The 16,116-nt window shown below is 38.5% G+C and overlaps 2 protein-coding genes across 2 annotated transcripts in view; one reads left to right on the forward strand and one right to left on the reverse strand.

The window, feature by feature from the left end:
* The first annotated feature begins 427 nt into the window (after positions 1–427).
* entpd3 (ectonucleoside triphosphate diphosphohydrolase 3) lies at positions 428–10,628 on the forward strand. The gene is made up of 10 exons (XM_083918631.1): positions 428–551; positions 3,218–3,355; positions 3,852–3,969; positions 4,252–4,411; positions 5,030–5,189; positions 5,310–5,537; positions 6,209–6,472; positions 6,551–6,661; positions 8,757–8,894; positions 9,788–10,628. Exons 2-10 carry the CDS (start codon positions 3,221–3,223, stop codon positions 9,974–9,976), a joined length of 1,503 nt encoding a protein of 500 aa, XP_083774757.1. The 5' UTR covers positions 428–551; positions 3,218–3,220; the 3' UTR covers positions 9,977–10,628.
* A 2,961-nt stretch (positions 10,629–13,589) lies between these two features.
* LOC310950462 (RNA-binding motif, single-stranded-interacting protein 3-like) overlaps positions 13,590–16,116 on the reverse strand; it is a 131,562-nt gene continuing 129,035 nt past the window's right edge. The window contains exon 14 of the mRNA XM_083918287.1: positions 13,590–16,031. Within this exon, the coding sequence (XP_083774413.1) occupies positions 16,028–16,031 (4 nt within the window). The 3' untranslated portion in view covers positions 13,590–16,027. The remainder of the gene's footprint in view (positions 16,032–16,116) is intronic.

Consider the following 16,116-nt stretch of genomic DNA (forward strand, 5'->3'; position numbering starts at 1 on the left):
CTTGGTTGCTGGTACAGTGCTTGATCCTTTGCTTTTCATTGTCCTTTGATTCGTGCCTATACAGTAAGAGCTGACTTCGTAATAACCCGTGCAGCAGATACTCAGCCACAATGCACTTTATCTTATTGATTACATCAATTAACTTTACCACCGCTCCCACTCTCTCTTCTCACATTATTTCATGTATACACACAAAAACCTCTATTCTACACTGAATCGTTACACGCAGACAATGAGCAAGGAACAAGCCTGCATCACTCACTCTCTGTGCACATGGGCTGGTTGCACTGGTGTGGTGGGAGTGGTGAAAACTTGTACTCCTCCCATGTTCCCTCTGTCCCTCATTTGCTGTTTTGTTGGGGTACAACAGCTCCTGCTCCTGTGGTCCAATCACTCTTTAGATCTCTCCCACTCACAGTACACTCCCTTGCTCACTCTCTCTCTCTCCCCCTTCCTTTGGTGCTCCCCTGTTTCCTGCTGTGTTTCTTCCTCTCTCCTTCAAAGCCATCTCACTCCCCCCTCCAAACAGGATCTACAAACCAGCTCTTCAGGTGAGAAACATACACATCTCTCTCAAACATGCATTTATTTACCCGTTAAAAAAACAAACAAATAAATAACAACGGAATCTCAAATGGTTTATTGACATAGTTTGTTTCATTGTGTGAGCTGATCTACTGTGTAATATAATTTGCACGTGTTATTGTTCAATCTTATTTCACTCCTTCACCCTCAGGAGGACCAGTCTCTACAAGCAGAGCTAACAAAATGTGCAGATATGCTTGTAGGGATAATGTGGGTGTTGTCACTGTTGAATCCCAGAATAAAAAAAAAACAGTGAGAGCGCTGTAGTTGTAGTAAAGCACACGTTAGCAATAAACTTAATAACACTCCCTAAGAGTTGTAATTTGACATATTTGGCTACTAGTGTGTAGATTTGAACTGTTATTATTTACAACTGCTTAAAGTCACTGACATTGTTAAAGTAACCTGGACCCAACAGGATACTGATGTGAAAGACTAGACTTAACAGCGGCTGGCCAGTAAAGCAAAAGAGCAATGAGCTCATACTATGCACTAATTTCTTTCTTCAATAGGTGCAAGGTTGTGATTAGGTTAGATGTAGCTATACATTTTATTTCATACACTTTAAGCAAAGTATATTTGTAATATATATATAATATATATATGGTTGGGAATTTGTTCTGAGACATGCAGCAACTCAGAGGCTCTCCTTCAATAGAGGCATATACCTTCATTTGCATGTTACATAAGTCTCACGAATAGACAGATATAGGCGACCTCTCATACAATGCTGGCAGAAACTTAACAAAAATGGACATTATCCCACAGAGATCCTGTAGCTCTTTCACAAGCCTTGGAAAACACGGAAATATCCGAGCATAGCTATACAGAGAAATAACCCAAATTTATAAACCTGGAATATCAACTGCGTCAAACACATGATAGTGAGGTGTTAAGCCCACTTAAGCAACATCTGTCAGACACATAAGACATGCATGTTGACATAACATAATCACACATTGTGTCCCTGTCTAGCAGCATTTACCTGTATGTTTTCAACTGAAGTTTCCAAGGTAACTCTATAGTCTGAGACAATAGCAAATATTGTCATTGTGAATTTGTTACAGTCGGAGGAGTCAAATATTTATTTTTGGGATTGCTCAGCTTAAAAAAAAGCTTAAGTAAGAAAAAAGGCAGGGGTATAGAGGGAGATGGAAAATTCTGGTGGGGCTAACCTAGGATAAGGCTGCTATTAGACTGACACAAGGTTGTAATTACTATGCTGCAGAAGTTTAAGCAAAAGATAGTTGAATCATATCTGCTGCTGTGTCATTATTTATATTCATTATTTTGTTTCATGACTTTCTATAAAAACATGCTATTTAAAATGGTATATAGACTTTGCTATTACATAAAACGGCACTACTAGGCTCAGTTGTAATTTTAAATATTGATTATACTCACATACAGCGCATACCAATAAAAACATGCACAGCTGAAGAACTAAGGCTTGAATAGCATGCAAACCCCCCACCCCCCAAAAAACAGAGAATTAAAATGAAAAAATGTAGTGGGTTCATGTGTGTGCGCGTGCATGTGTGTGCGCGTGTGTGTGTGTGTGTGTGTGTGTGTGCTTGGGAGTGCATGCATGTTTAGAGCTGCGTTTCATGTTACAGAGCTTGTGCGACCTGTAATTGCAGCCATATTGACTACATAAGAAATGCATGTATGATTCTGGTTGAAACCTTGCATCCTTTAACCCAGTTTCCATCAAAGAACACATGGTGGATCTGGCATGAAGCACTGTTTTCTGTCATTGACTATACACTATACACTATACACACTCAAACAGAACTGTTTCTTGCACACCGTGTTTGTGAACAACACCAGAATTTGCCTAATCAAAATGTGATGTGAATGTCTGGCGGTTTCTTCAAAGCCATAAGAAAGAGTTGACCCGCAAAAAACACTGAATGATCTTCAATGGCAGGTTTCCCTGTCCAGGGGGTTTGTGCAACGCTGGAATGTGGTGGCAATCTTGTGTTGGATGGATACCGGATGGAATTTAGCTCTACATCAAAACACACCCGAAACCTTTGTGATTTTGAGGTTAAATAGGCTAGACTTTCATGACACAGCAGTAAATTTGCTTGCTGGCTGTTGAATAACTGCACTTCTTCTTGCTGACTGGCAAGCCGTTAACAGCTGTTAACCTTTAAACTTTGGTAGGAGTTGACCTCCAAATTCTATTAAATTACACCTGAAATCCTCAGTTCACTTCCTACAAAGAATCTTAAACTAAGAGAAACTTGTTTTCTCCTTTGCAGATCCTGAAAGAAACACAACAAACTCCCATTTCAATTAATTGTAATTCTTTAAATTACAATTCTATGTAAATCTCCAATAATTAAATAGGTCAAATGTATGTAAGTATCTCAATATGTGAAAGTGATTAAACTGGAAAACAACAAGTCAGACAGCCAATCATGAACCGCATTTTCCCTCCTTTTTAGTTTGTTACACCTAGTGATATCACTTATTCCATCAATACTTTTAATGATGCCATGTTTTCTTCCAGCTTACAGTAAATAAAATAAACCATTATTGCTCATCATCATTTTCAAACCTCCCAATGTCATCACTTTGTGCACTAAAATGCTTTTAGTGAGAATCACCGATTTCTCGCCAACAGGAAATGGCTTCCAAACGTCAAATTGGCTACAAGTGTCGCATAGCAGGAGTGCTGCTTCTGCTGTTGGCCAGTATTGCTGCCCTTGTTGCCGTTGCCGTCATCCAGGACACCTGGGGGTCCAAAGAGTACAGCTTAGAGGTAAACATATACATGTAGACACACATCATGGAAGCAAACATAAGTGTGTTGGAACTATTTGGCTGTAGATCTTCTTCACTTTAACAAAGTAAACAGTTCTCACAACACATACAGAGCAGAGAGAGAGAGAGAGAGAGAGAGAGAGAGAGAGAGAGAGGGAGAGAGAGGGGAGAGAGAGAGAGAGAGAGAGAGAGGAGAGAGAGAGAGAGAGAGAGAGAGAGAGAGAGAGAGAGAGAGAGAGAGAGAGAGAGAGAGAGAGAGAATACAAATACTTCAGCTCCCACCCACTCTCAGTTGTGAATGCGGTGCCAGACATTATCCAGATGTCAGGATTAGTGAAGGACGGTGATGCTGATGGACTGAGGTTAGCGGCCCCTATGTTGTTAAAATCAGTCTTTGTAGTCTCAGCTCTTAGTTATATTACAACAAGACCAAATAGACCAAATTAAAATTGTGGCCCTGTAATATAATTTTTTTCCTTTCTTCTTTTTTTCAGTATGGCATAGTGATAGACTCAGGTTCATCACGTTCCAATGTGTACCTGTACGAGTGGCCAGGAGAGAAGCAGAATGAAACAGGAGTGGTGACTGAGACACTGAACTGTAGAGTTGCTGGTGAGTCATTGTCTCTGCAACGGTTGCAGCTTTTAAATTTAAAAGTTCTAAAATGTTCCTGAGTTTGGTTACATAAAATGCTAAATGATTATTTAGGAGTAAAGTAAATAGAAGTATGGGGGGTAAATTAAGAGAAAGTTTACTGACTATTTTAAAAAGTCCATCAACCTTTGTTTAACTGGCCAAGTCACAAATGTGTCACTGATGTGTTATTGATACACAGGCATTTGACTTTGTTTTTGTGCTTAAGAATATGATCTTAGCTTGGCCTTGTGCCCACAGGTGCTGGTATCTCAGAGATGAAAGTTGATGCAGAGAAAGATGCCACATCATGGAGGGGATTCAAAGAATGCATGAACAACATCACCAAAGCCATTCCTGCTGAAAAACATAAATCCACACCTCTGTTTCTGGGAGCTACTGCTGGAATGAGACTGCTACAGTAAGAGTTAGCTTTAGTGTATTTGCTCTCTTGCAGTGTATTGGAAAGAGGCTCGAAGGATGAGACTCTCAACTCAAATCATGCACTAAATGGTTTCCCCAAAAGCCATCACCAGGAAGCCCCTTTAGTAAACATGTATAGGACATGTGTATCACTTATGCTGTTAAGTCCAAATATGGGATCTTCTCACAGCAGTGGACTGTTAAATTAGACGCTAACTAAGCTACAATGCTGTGGTCACTACTTATGCTAGTTCAAAAATACTGCACAGATTTGCGATGTCTGTTTAGCTTAGCTTAGCTTAGCATAAAGACAGTTAAGTTGAGTTGACGTCCCCTCACAGTGACAATACTCCAAGAACCTTTGAACAGAGCCAGGCTAACTATTTCCTCTGCTTTTCAGACTTTATGTTGAGCTAAACTAGCTGTCTCCTGGTCAGATCTAGCTTCTATATATGTAGTGTACAGACGTGAGAATAGTATCAATCTAAAACTCAGCAAGAGAATTAAAACATGTATTTTTTATTCCTTTAATGAAACTGATTCCATATTCTACTGCTACTGACTACTCCTATTTCCAATAATATCTGTATCTGTCCCTTTTCTGCTTTGCAATAAGTGAGATGGATGAAGAAAGGTCCAATGAAATCCTGGCAAGTCTTAGAGAATACCTGATGTCTCTGCCTTTCACCTTCCACAATGCTTCCATCATAACTGGTCAAGAAGAAGGGCTGTATGGATGGATCACTGTCAACTACCTCATGGGCAACTTCCTAGAGGTAGGAGACCGTCATTGATCTATCTGATCTATGTAGGTCAAAGTGTACGTATGTCTGTAAATGTGATAAAGGGCCATCACATGGTTCACCTTGTGCTAACCTTTCCCATTATATTGGCAGAGAAACATTTGGAACACCTATGTACGCCCAGAAGGGGAAAAGACTGTGGGGTCCATGGACCTCGGAGGAGCATCAACACAGATCGCCTTTGCTGTCCAGGATGATCTCAGAGGGCCTGACTTCCTGCAAGTCCAACTGTATGGTTACCCTTACACTGTCTACACACACAGTTTCCTCTGCTATGGCAAAAATGAGGCTGACAAGAGGGTTCTGGCCAAAGTAGTTCAGGTACACAGCTTTTCTTTTTCATGTGTTTTCAAAAGAAATTCTATCATTAATGGTCATATCTTCTAGCTAATGTTGATGGTTATATTTTCTTCTCCTAATGTATAGTATGTGTTTCAATGCATTGTTTAAGTGCTTGTGTGTGTTGTGTACATGGCAATAGGAATGTACTGTATGTTTGAACCAGCAAAATCCATTAACGCCCAGTTAAGAGCTGATTACTGAACACTGCTGTTTGCTAATAGGCAAAGGGAGTCAAGAATGCATTATGTCATTACAAGTATTGATCCGGCTGTGAATATTGTCATGCTAGTCTGCGAGAGATGCATTATTTCTGGCAGCTTATAGCTTAATTTTTTAAACTAATCGTAATTGTAACTGAAAAAAATATGCTATGTAGTGAGGATTTGTTATGGCTTTACATTTGCAGTAGGGTCCTGGTATAAAATGTTAACTAAAATCATATCAGAAACTGTATGTGACAGTGTGTAATTTGAGTCAGTTAGTCATGGTTTGTGTATAAACAGACAGTGTCTGTAAGTGCATAAGTAATACTGTCCAAACCTCTTATCTCATCCCCCCATGTCTCTTCCTGTCCCTCACTTTCTTATAGTCTTATTTCCTTCTAATTTCCCTCTTTTGACATTTTCTTCTTTCTTTTACTGGAATTCCAGGAATCATCTAACCCAACCTACATTATGAACCCCTGCTACCCTGAAGGTTACAACACCACCTTTAACGCCTCACACATTTATGACACAGAGTGCACAGAGAAGCCAAAGGGCTACAACCCAGATCAACAACTCTTCTTGGTGGGAACCGCCAACACAGACAAGTGCGGCAGCATAGTGAAGTCCATATTTGATTTCAAGACGTGTTCCTCATCTCAGTGTTCCTTCAATGGGGTTGAGCAGCCGCCTGTCACTGGAGATTTTATGGTAACATGCAGTACAAATAGAACATGTGCAAGAAGAGAGATGAAACAAAACTTATGATGTCTCTACTGTTCCTGCCAGGCATATGCAGGATACTTCTACATTGCCAGGGCGCTTGGGATAGAGGGAACATCAGATCTTGATCAATTCAACGCCTCAATTACAAAATTCTGCCACACACCTTGGACAGTGGTAAGTTCTGCCAATTGGTAGTTAAAGCTAGTTATAAGAGGATGAGAAAATGTGAACAGAAGTGTGAGAAGTAAAAAAGACAATTGAGGAAAATGTAGAAACAAGATGAATGTTGGGATCAGCAAAATATTGGCGAAAAAAATTGAAAAATAATTAATCAACCTTAAAGCTGCAGTCAGCAAGTGTGGCAGATCAAGTTGATTTTGAACGTTTACAACTCTCACGCCCATCCCCCACTACCACCAAACGTGCCCCTGTCTTCTAAACTTATAAACAGCATGGGGTATGCTACACAGAGGCTGGCCAATTTACTCATAGATAGCAACTGCTAACGTTATTTAGCATACGCCTAGCTTGAGGCGTGCCCCTTTGATATTGTGCAAAGGGGGAGGTGGGATCTGTGGCATGTGCACAGACTGTGAACTGCGCTGAGTGGACAGGATGATACGCACTCGGTGGATTTTTGCAAAACAAACAACAAGCTATAGGTGCACGTAAATGTGTGTTCTTTTTTCTAAAACTGATCGATTTATGTTTTGCTATTGGAGCATAGTGTCGGCTTCAGTGAATATGATCAAACAAATGTCGCCGACTGCGACTTTAAGGTTTATAAACAGATTCTGCATGGGATTGCACAAAAGGCAACGGGACAAGATTTGGGTAGCAGAAGCATTATGATTTCCGTTTGTAGCCCAAGTAGTATTGACCAATCACATTAGAGCGGGCTTTGGTTGCATTCAAACAGCTCTTGTGGAGAGCAAAAGAGGCAGAATGCATCAGCCGAAATACAATCTTGGAACCCAGCTTTTCATTAGCTTTTTCTTATGATATAATGCATTTATAAACAAATATATGTTTATAGAGACACTGTCTCTTAACTCCATTCTCACATATCAGACTGCTAATCAAACTGTTAACAGCGGCTGGCGCTCGAAAGACAAAATCTGGTGGTTTCATGATCCATACAGCCAATCACATTTCACAGTTGTTTTACTCATCAAGAACAGAGCAAGAGAGCATTTTTTCCTGAGGCAAAATACCTGCTCTGATCTTGACTGATTACCGACTGAGGTATATGGTAAATGGTAATGGTAAATGGACTTGTACTTATATAGCGCCTTTCTAGTCATCTGACTACTCAATGGGCTTCAAAAACATGTTTATTTTATTCATTATTTTTGATGAATAAAGTGATGCTTTAAAACAAATGACATATATTTGATTAGATTTTAATGAAATTATTGATGAAAACACAAGGGGTTAGTACTGCGTTGAATATTCTGTGTAACTACATAATCAATATGATGTATTATACGGTATGCTGCATGTCCAGTTTAATGATCAGAACAGTCAGGATACATTAAAACAGTATTTCCTTAATGGTGATATTTAGATCCTGTGACCGTTTCATTGGATGGAGTTTTACAACCAAATCCTGAGTTAAGGCTTAAAATCTTTCATATGATATTTTGACATGTATAAGTAATATGACATCTAATATGTTAATTAAAGAGAGCCTAAACAAATTTTGTAATTTAAAATAATCTGTAGATTAAAATGTACCCTACTCTTTCTCCTTGCCTCATGGTTGGCCATTTTTGCTGAATAGGGGGTGTGGCTCTACTGCAGTTCACCTTTTGATGATGTAAAACACTAATTGACTAATATACACCCATTTAAATAAGTTTGTGCATTTTGGAGAAGACAGAATAATCTCATAACTAGACATCCTAGATATTCCTGAATCCATTGGAATGGTAAGGGGAGCTGAAAGGGAAAATAACTTAATGCATTATACTTAGATCATCATCCTCTCCGGAAGGGTTGTTTTAGGATGATCAGCTCAGTTATTTGGATACTTCAAACACTTAAAGAACATTTCTGAAAACATGAGAGAAAAGCCATCAGCATCTCTGTCACTGTTAAAACAATCCTTCTGGAAGAATGTAGTTTTATTTGATTGTATCTTAACTGTGACTTGAAATCAGTCTTGATCACATGCTGTTTTGTCTCAGTCTTGACTTGATATTTTGCTATTTCTATCAATCTTACTAATCATAGGCCACACACTGATCTCTGATTCTTTTCCTTTCAGCTGGTGGCAGAAAAGAAATGGATCTCTGAAAGATATCTTAGGACTTACTGTTTTGCAGCACACTATGTGTTCACCTTGCTGGCAGATGGATACAAGTTTGACAAAGAGACATGGACAAACATTAACTTCCAAAAAGAGGTTGGTTGAGTAGAAAAACAACTATTTTAACAACGACACTCCCACTGCTGTCCTCTACACAGCTATGAAGCCAATAAATATCTCCCGGTTCAAATGTGATCATTGGTTATCAGCCTCATATGCTGTATATGGGTTAGAATGGGCACAAAACACCTTCTTGTAGGTTCAGAAGGCCATTGCAATGTACTTACATGGTAACTGTTCACTGATTCTTGCAAAAAGTAGTATATATTATATAAAAGAGACAAAATCATCGGAATATGTCTAGGGGCTTTTTAATAGGCAAGCTTTATGTGCCAACAGCCCCTCATGCTCAGTCACAGGCAATTAACAGTGTTTAACATACACAAGTGTGAATGTGGCCACCCATGGGGATTAAAGATGGATGGCTGACATACCAGAGTGAAAGACAGGCAATATATCGCCCCAGGACACCATGAGGACACGAAACGTCTTTTACAATGGAAGTCCCTCAACAGAAAGGGATTCCTGGTGTGTGACACTCAGTCTATCAGTCATGAGTCATAAAGAAATACCCTATGGCTGCAGTTTCCAAATTGTATGGTGGTTACCCTTTAGACTTGATCACAAAAACGTTCCTCAACAGCTGGCAATGCTCCAGATTTCAAATCTCAACAAGACAGTTAGTGTGCTCTGTGTGCCATTTCGTGCCTCTAGGGTGTCTGGGAGTCTGGTGGATGGGTAGGTTGTTTTGGATAGGAAGCTATGAATACTCTTTGGGTGTTGTGACTCATGTTTTGCCCTAAAGCTGTAATTATGCAACATTAGGCCTACTGTCTCATATCATTCTCTAGACATGTGATTTACTAACTGAATTTACTACTGCAAAATGATAGTGAGAAGTCACTTCTCTTCTTGTCTTTTCTTTTCAGGTCAAGAAAACCAGCATAGGTTGGAGTTTGGGCTACATGCTGAGTATGTCCAATATGATCCCGTCTGAAGTAAAAGAAACCCCCCCTCTGACGGACCCCCTCTTTGCAGGCCTTGTTTTTCTATTTTCAGCCTTAACCATTATATCTGTTGTCTTCGTTTTCATCATCCTCATTCGCACCTGCTACTGAGAGTGTATGTTACAAAGGGAATGATCTGACATTGTAAGCCTTGGGGGCTACTATTACCCAGTAAGTAGTGGTACAGCACTACATCAGCATACTGCCAAGGCACTTGCACTGAAAGTTATGAAAAGTGAATGAAAACTTAAGAGCCACAAAATCAAAACCTCTCACCGTGTATCCTGCTAGTGACTTTGAGTTCTTTAAATGAGCTTCACAAGTAAGACTGTAAAAAACAATTCTAACCTCAGGGAAACTCATTCAGATTCAAGTAACGACACCTTTTTATATTTACTTTTTCAAGCTCCACTTAAGGAAAATAATGTTGTTTTACCGTAAAAAACAGGAGAAACAGCCTGTTGATGAAAGCTCACCCTGAAACGTCCATGTGCTTTTGTTGTTGTTGTTGTTGTTGTTGCACATTGTGTAATCTAAAATAAGAGTCCATCTATTATGTTCTATAGCTAGACATAAATCCTCAGGCAAAAGCATGGCCTTTTCACTTCTGATTATTTCCCTGTATTGTACTGAATGAATCCACTTGACACACAAAATGGTAGCACTTTGCCATGGTTTTATTGTAGTGTTTTCTCTCTATCTATATATAAATATACACACTTTACTGAAGGCAAATTAATTAAAAACATCCTATCCTACTTCTACAAACAGAGTGGTTTGTTTATCTGTGTTTTCCTAGCATATGAGAAGTTCATACAATTGACTATACACTTTACAGATGTATTGCTGGGCTGCTGGGGCGGCTGTGGCTTGGTGGAAGAGTGGGTCGTCCTCTGTTCGAGAGATTGGTGGTTCGATCCCCATCTCCCCCTGGTTTACATGTCGAAGTGTCCTTGGGCAAGACACTGAACCCCAAATTGCTGTGTGTAAATGTGGTGTGAATGGTTAGATCAGATTAGATGGTATATAGATGTCCACTGCCATCAGTGTGAATGTCTGTGTGAATGGGTGAATGTGACAGACATTGTGAAGCGCCTTGAGTAGTCAGATGACTAGAAAGGCGCTATATAAGTACAAGTCCATTTACCATTCAAGGACGTAAATTTGGTGAAATATGTACACGCAACACATTCAATAGTAATAAACTTTGAATATGTTGAGTGGGGGCAGGAAGTTGGCGGTTGGGGGTTCAGTGCTCAGTGGGGATTGACTCAAACATGACATGAGCAGCAGTTTACAGATTATTTAAAACGTTTTAAAGCAAGCGATTCAATACACGTATTTGTAATTGAATACTTCTGCTAACTATATTTTACTGTGTGTACAGTATGTTTCTGATTGTGGATGCTGGCTATACTAACTAACAACTGAACTCTTCTTCACGCCCCTGGAGTCAACAAGCATAAACGGATATCCTGCAGGAACAGCGCCATTCTGTGACTCAAATTGTGCAAGTTTGCTGTACTAACTTATACTAACAATGTTACCTCCAGCAACATACCTCAGCTTCGCTGCTATTTGAAACGACAACAGGAGTATTAACCGGTTATGAAGCAATCTCAACAACAAATGTCACGTAAATGATGATCAAAATGTTCTTGGGAAGGAAACATTACACTTAAGGGATATTTTGGGTATATTGAAGTGGGGTTGTATGAGGTAGGACAGTTATCGATAGTTAGTGTATTACTTTTAGTAGATGGCAGTCAGCGCACCCCCAGTTTAAAAAAGAAGACAGGAGTACCAACACAGAAGCTAAGAAATGTACTGCTGTGGAAGGGGCAGCAGCTAAAATGTATTTTAGCCTCCTAAAAAAGGCTCAACTAAGATGATCTATTTCAGTGTAAGTTCAAGCTATGAGTAAATTATTTTCACTGCTTAAACCTTTCCTTTGCCACTGCATTCAATTTCTCAATAGTAGAAATTCTGTATTACTACACAACAGTGACCACAATCTGTGGCGGTGATAGCTCTGTTGCACCAAATATCTAAGGGAAGCATAAGGCTTACAGTGGGGGGCAAACATACTTCTATGGTATACTGCAGGCATCAGATTTGAAATGCCAAAATTACAAAACCAGCAGTCTTCAGGGAAATATTTAGGCAAAAATGATGTACAGACACAGATACCAGTCAAAAGTTTGGACATCAATGGGAAATTGTGTCCAGACGTTTGACTGGTACTGTAAAGGAGGAGGGCAGCTGTTGGAAGAAGAGGTAACGCTACTGAGGTACAGCTGTCACATTTCATCTTTTTTTAGTTTATCTTCCAGATGGTGAAAGTCACATAAAGCACAGCTAATCATAAATCTGTACTATGTTAATGAATTGCTTTTGTTAGGTTTACTTATAATATTAAGTTTTATGACGAGTAGATTTCAGTAAATGTTCAAGATAACGGTTGGGTCTGTTATCATCACATACTGAAATCAGCAGGGGTCTAAGCTCCAATTCTCTCATTTTTAGTATCTTACCTGTCAATTGTATTGTTTTGAGGTAAGCTATGAGATTTTGTGTTAATTATTGCCATAGTAACAGTCAGAAGGCTCACTAGTGAATTAAATGATATTCAGGATAAATAAATGAAATGAAGGAATTTAATAGGCGTACATTAGGGCAGAAAATACTGCTTTGGCCACTGCGTCCTCATTTGATGTTCCAAACTCGAAACAAGGCCAGGGTAGGGGCATCAAAGCCAGGAGTGTTGTTTCAGTAAAAGCCAAGGTATGTCAATTTGACACGACGTCAAGGACCTACTATGGTATTGAAGACGGTTTAACAGACATATAGCTCTCTCATATTCACAGGGTCTAATTTTTGGAGATAGCAGTGAAAGCACCTTTCATAAGATATATTTTAGCACTTATTTCAGCCTCATTCGTCATTTCTTTAAACGTAAGAGGGAATAAATGCACTGTATTATTTATTTCTGTCTTTATTTATTTATTATTTAACTTATTTCTTGTCATATACAAACCTTGTGTTGTTCCATCCCTGGGAAGGTTTTCATTCTGTATTTAAAGAACAGAGTGTTGTTGGATAAAAATAGATATCTCTATATAGAAGATAAGTCACTGGCATATTGTCTACACTACTACACCAGAAAATGAAATATAGTGTTAAGAATAAATCCTTTTTTTACACTGACAATCTACACATTTCCAGTTTTCAGTGCAACTCTGTGTTGTTTACATATTTTCAAAGAGGGTGTGGGGTGTGTGTGTGTGTGTGTTTGTGTGTATGTGCGTGCACGTCTTTTGACAATTTGTATGCATTTTACTCTTGTGTTGTTTTTTCACTGGAGATAATTTTGCACAATTCTTATGTAATGCACTTACTGTATTGGTGCGGTTTTGATTTATGATCTGTCTATTCAGTATATAATAAACCTGATTAACAGAAGGTATATTAAAGCACAACTATGCCTGTTTAAATCTAAATGACTCTGTTTTATCTGTGTCAACTGAGCAACTGTAAATTCCCTGGTGACTTGTTAAAATCATATACACACATGCAACTCATCTCCCTATATCATACTGTGTACTACAGTGCACTCTAGTGGCACTGCCTTGTACCTGCAGAATATTATTGACATTATTGACTGTTTGAAACATTTTTTATTGAAAGATTTTGTCTAAAAAGAAAACAAAAAGAAAAGAGACATTTGAAACTACAGCAATATCCACTGGTTCTACAGACACTCTCAGAATCACAATTTCAAAGACATGGGAGGCATGTGACCAAGCAAATAAAAAAATAGCATCATCAAAGTTATTTCTGTTGCATCTTCTTTTACACACCTGTACAAAAAAAGATCTCATAAATATTACTTTTGTTCTTGCTTTCTCTACTTTCTCTTTGCTTTTAATAATTTATTTTCCCACAGAGGTTTGTATCTGCTTAATTTTGGTTGAACCATCCTTTTTTGTGTATGTCCATCTGCTCCTGCATCTTCATTAGCTTCTTTTTCATTGGTGGAGGGTCAGCTAGGTGTTGTGCGACCTCAGAGCCAGTGTCAGCCAGTTGAAATCCATAGTTTGTTTGTTCTCCACAGATGCCCTCTTACTCACACATAATGTAGATTCAGGTTGCCAGATGTTACTTTTCTAAGAAGAGAATGGTATTCTCATATTTGTTTTGGGTTTCCGAGAGCTACAACCAGGAATATGTCTCTTCTTTTGCTTGAAAAAGAGGCAAAAGACTTGTGGGATGCTTTTTACATGGTCAAGTCACAGACTTCAAGACTGCCTCAATCCCCAATAATTAAAAGGTGTTTAGCAGCTCAAACATCATAGTCAATTCTGGAAAAATGACAAAAAAAATGCAATTAAAAAAAAGGAAAACAAAAAATCTCTCCTTTAAGAATATACATAAGCTGACATGATTTTTTCCAGCAGTAATGCGCTTTTGTTCTTACAGAGGTAATCGCTCTGCTCACATTTGAAATTGCTTGTGTTTGGCAAGACAGGGGCATTAGACAGTTTGTCTTATGGATAGACTATATTTCAAAACAATTAAATCTAGAGCTTTTTAAACTAGCCTTTATAATAAGGATTTGAGATTTGTAAATGGAGCCTGAGGAGGGCATGGTCTGGTGTATACACAGGTTTAAAATGTGAACACCAGTATTCCACAGGTATAATGCGTTATTAGCCTCTTTATCATCAGTGTACCAACTTCCCAATAATATACCTACCTCTTCCACTTCCTCCATACCACAGGATGTCTGGTCTCTCGACAGATGTTATAGATCATCACCACGTTTGATCACATGACAAACAAAACATCTCGGAGCACACTCTTCTGGTTGAGGCAGTTGTGTTAAAAACCTACTGCATGTTCTCTGTCACTGATAAAACCATCTCACACACCAACACCATGACAAGCGAGAAAATTCTCACTTTCAGAGGTGAAAAAATAAAGAAAAAGCAACATTAGGAAGATCTCTTCACTAGTTTCTTCATCTTTGGTATAAAATATGCCACCTGTTGGCTGCTTTTGTTCAATGGTTAAGAAAGACTCAAGAAACTCTCAACAGTTTTACTAAAACTATTGCTTTTTGCACATTTAAAAACGCTAGCGTTTTTTTTTCCTGCTTTTTGTCAAAGTCAGAAATGTTCCTTTTTTTACTTTTCTTTTTGCAGTGAGACAAGCAAAGCAGGCAAACCAAACATTATTTGAAGGTAAAAAGACAGCAATCAAAAACAAAAAAAATACAAACATGATGGAGGAACAAAACCTTTTTCCCATGATTAAACTTTACTGCATTTCCCAGGAAGCAGTGGATTGACCCTTCCCACAAGTCGCATTAAAGAAGATTTTATCCCCAACAAACCAACATCAGCTGCACCGCACAACATAATTTAAAATCATCTTCATACAATTACAACCTCTTTTTTTTAAGCCTGTACAAATAGCTTTGTAGATTTCATCTCGGTGGCTCTCGGAACTGTCCAAGAAGCTCTCAAATCATTCAATCACTCTTTTTGTTTTAATAATTCATCACTATGGAAACATTTTCTTTCCCAAAGTTTGAGAAAATTAAGGCAATAAAGATTTACGAAAACATTGATATTCTAGAAAACTACTCAATCAAAAGAAAGAAAATAACGTAGCTTAATATCAAAGGAAGACAACCTGTTTTTTTTTCTAGACTTTGCTTCCTTCGTTTTTTTTTCTGTAAAAAAAGTCTGAAAATCTACCTGCACATTCAAATGTTCATTTTTTTCTGTACAGCTCGTTGGTTGAGTTTAGTGTTTCAGTCTATGTCTTCTCTTTTTCCTTCTGAGGCAAAGTCCAGTGTCACAGTGAGGACTGATAAACTCAAAGTTGCAGACTGCATTTGATTTCATTGTCCTCAAGTTCAGTAAACCACCATTTCTTTTTTTCCTCTGTATTTTCTTGGTTCAACCTGGTAAGAAATATAATTGATTTTTTTTTTCATTTTGTCTTTTATGTGGTGCCTGTGCACAGTGGAAGCATTCTCCCCTCGGTGTTGTCACCTTTTTTTTTGTCCCCATTTCATTTGGATTCGCTCTGTGTCTCCAGTGCCTCAGTGCAGTCCTTCTAAAGGCAATGCAGCAATGACTCCTACCAATCTTGTTATCTAAAAGGACACAGAAAAACAAGTCAGTGAAAAAAGGGTAACCGAGGAAACTGTGGACAATGTTACAGTTTCTTGGCATAACATT

Source organism: Echiichthys vipera, assembly GCF_963691815.1.
Source record: "Echiichthys vipera genome assembly, chromosome: 8".
NCBI classification, from domain to species: domain Eukaryota; kingdom Metazoa; phylum Chordata; class Actinopteri; order Perciformes; family Trachinidae; genus Echiichthys; species Echiichthys vipera.

Coding starts and splice junctions, on each gene's coding strand:
- entpd3 (XM_083918631.1), top strand. CDS start 3,221: ATGGCTTCCAAACGTCAAATTGGCTACAAGTGTCGCATAGCAGGAGTG. Junction 5,538..6,208: donor TTCTGGCCAAAGTAGTTCAG/GTACACAGCTTT, acceptor CTGGAATTCCAG/GAATCATCTAACCCAACCTA. Junction 6,473..6,550: donor CTGTCACTGGAGATTTTATG/GTAACATGCAGT, acceptor TGTTCCTGCCAG/GCATATGCAGGATACTTCTA.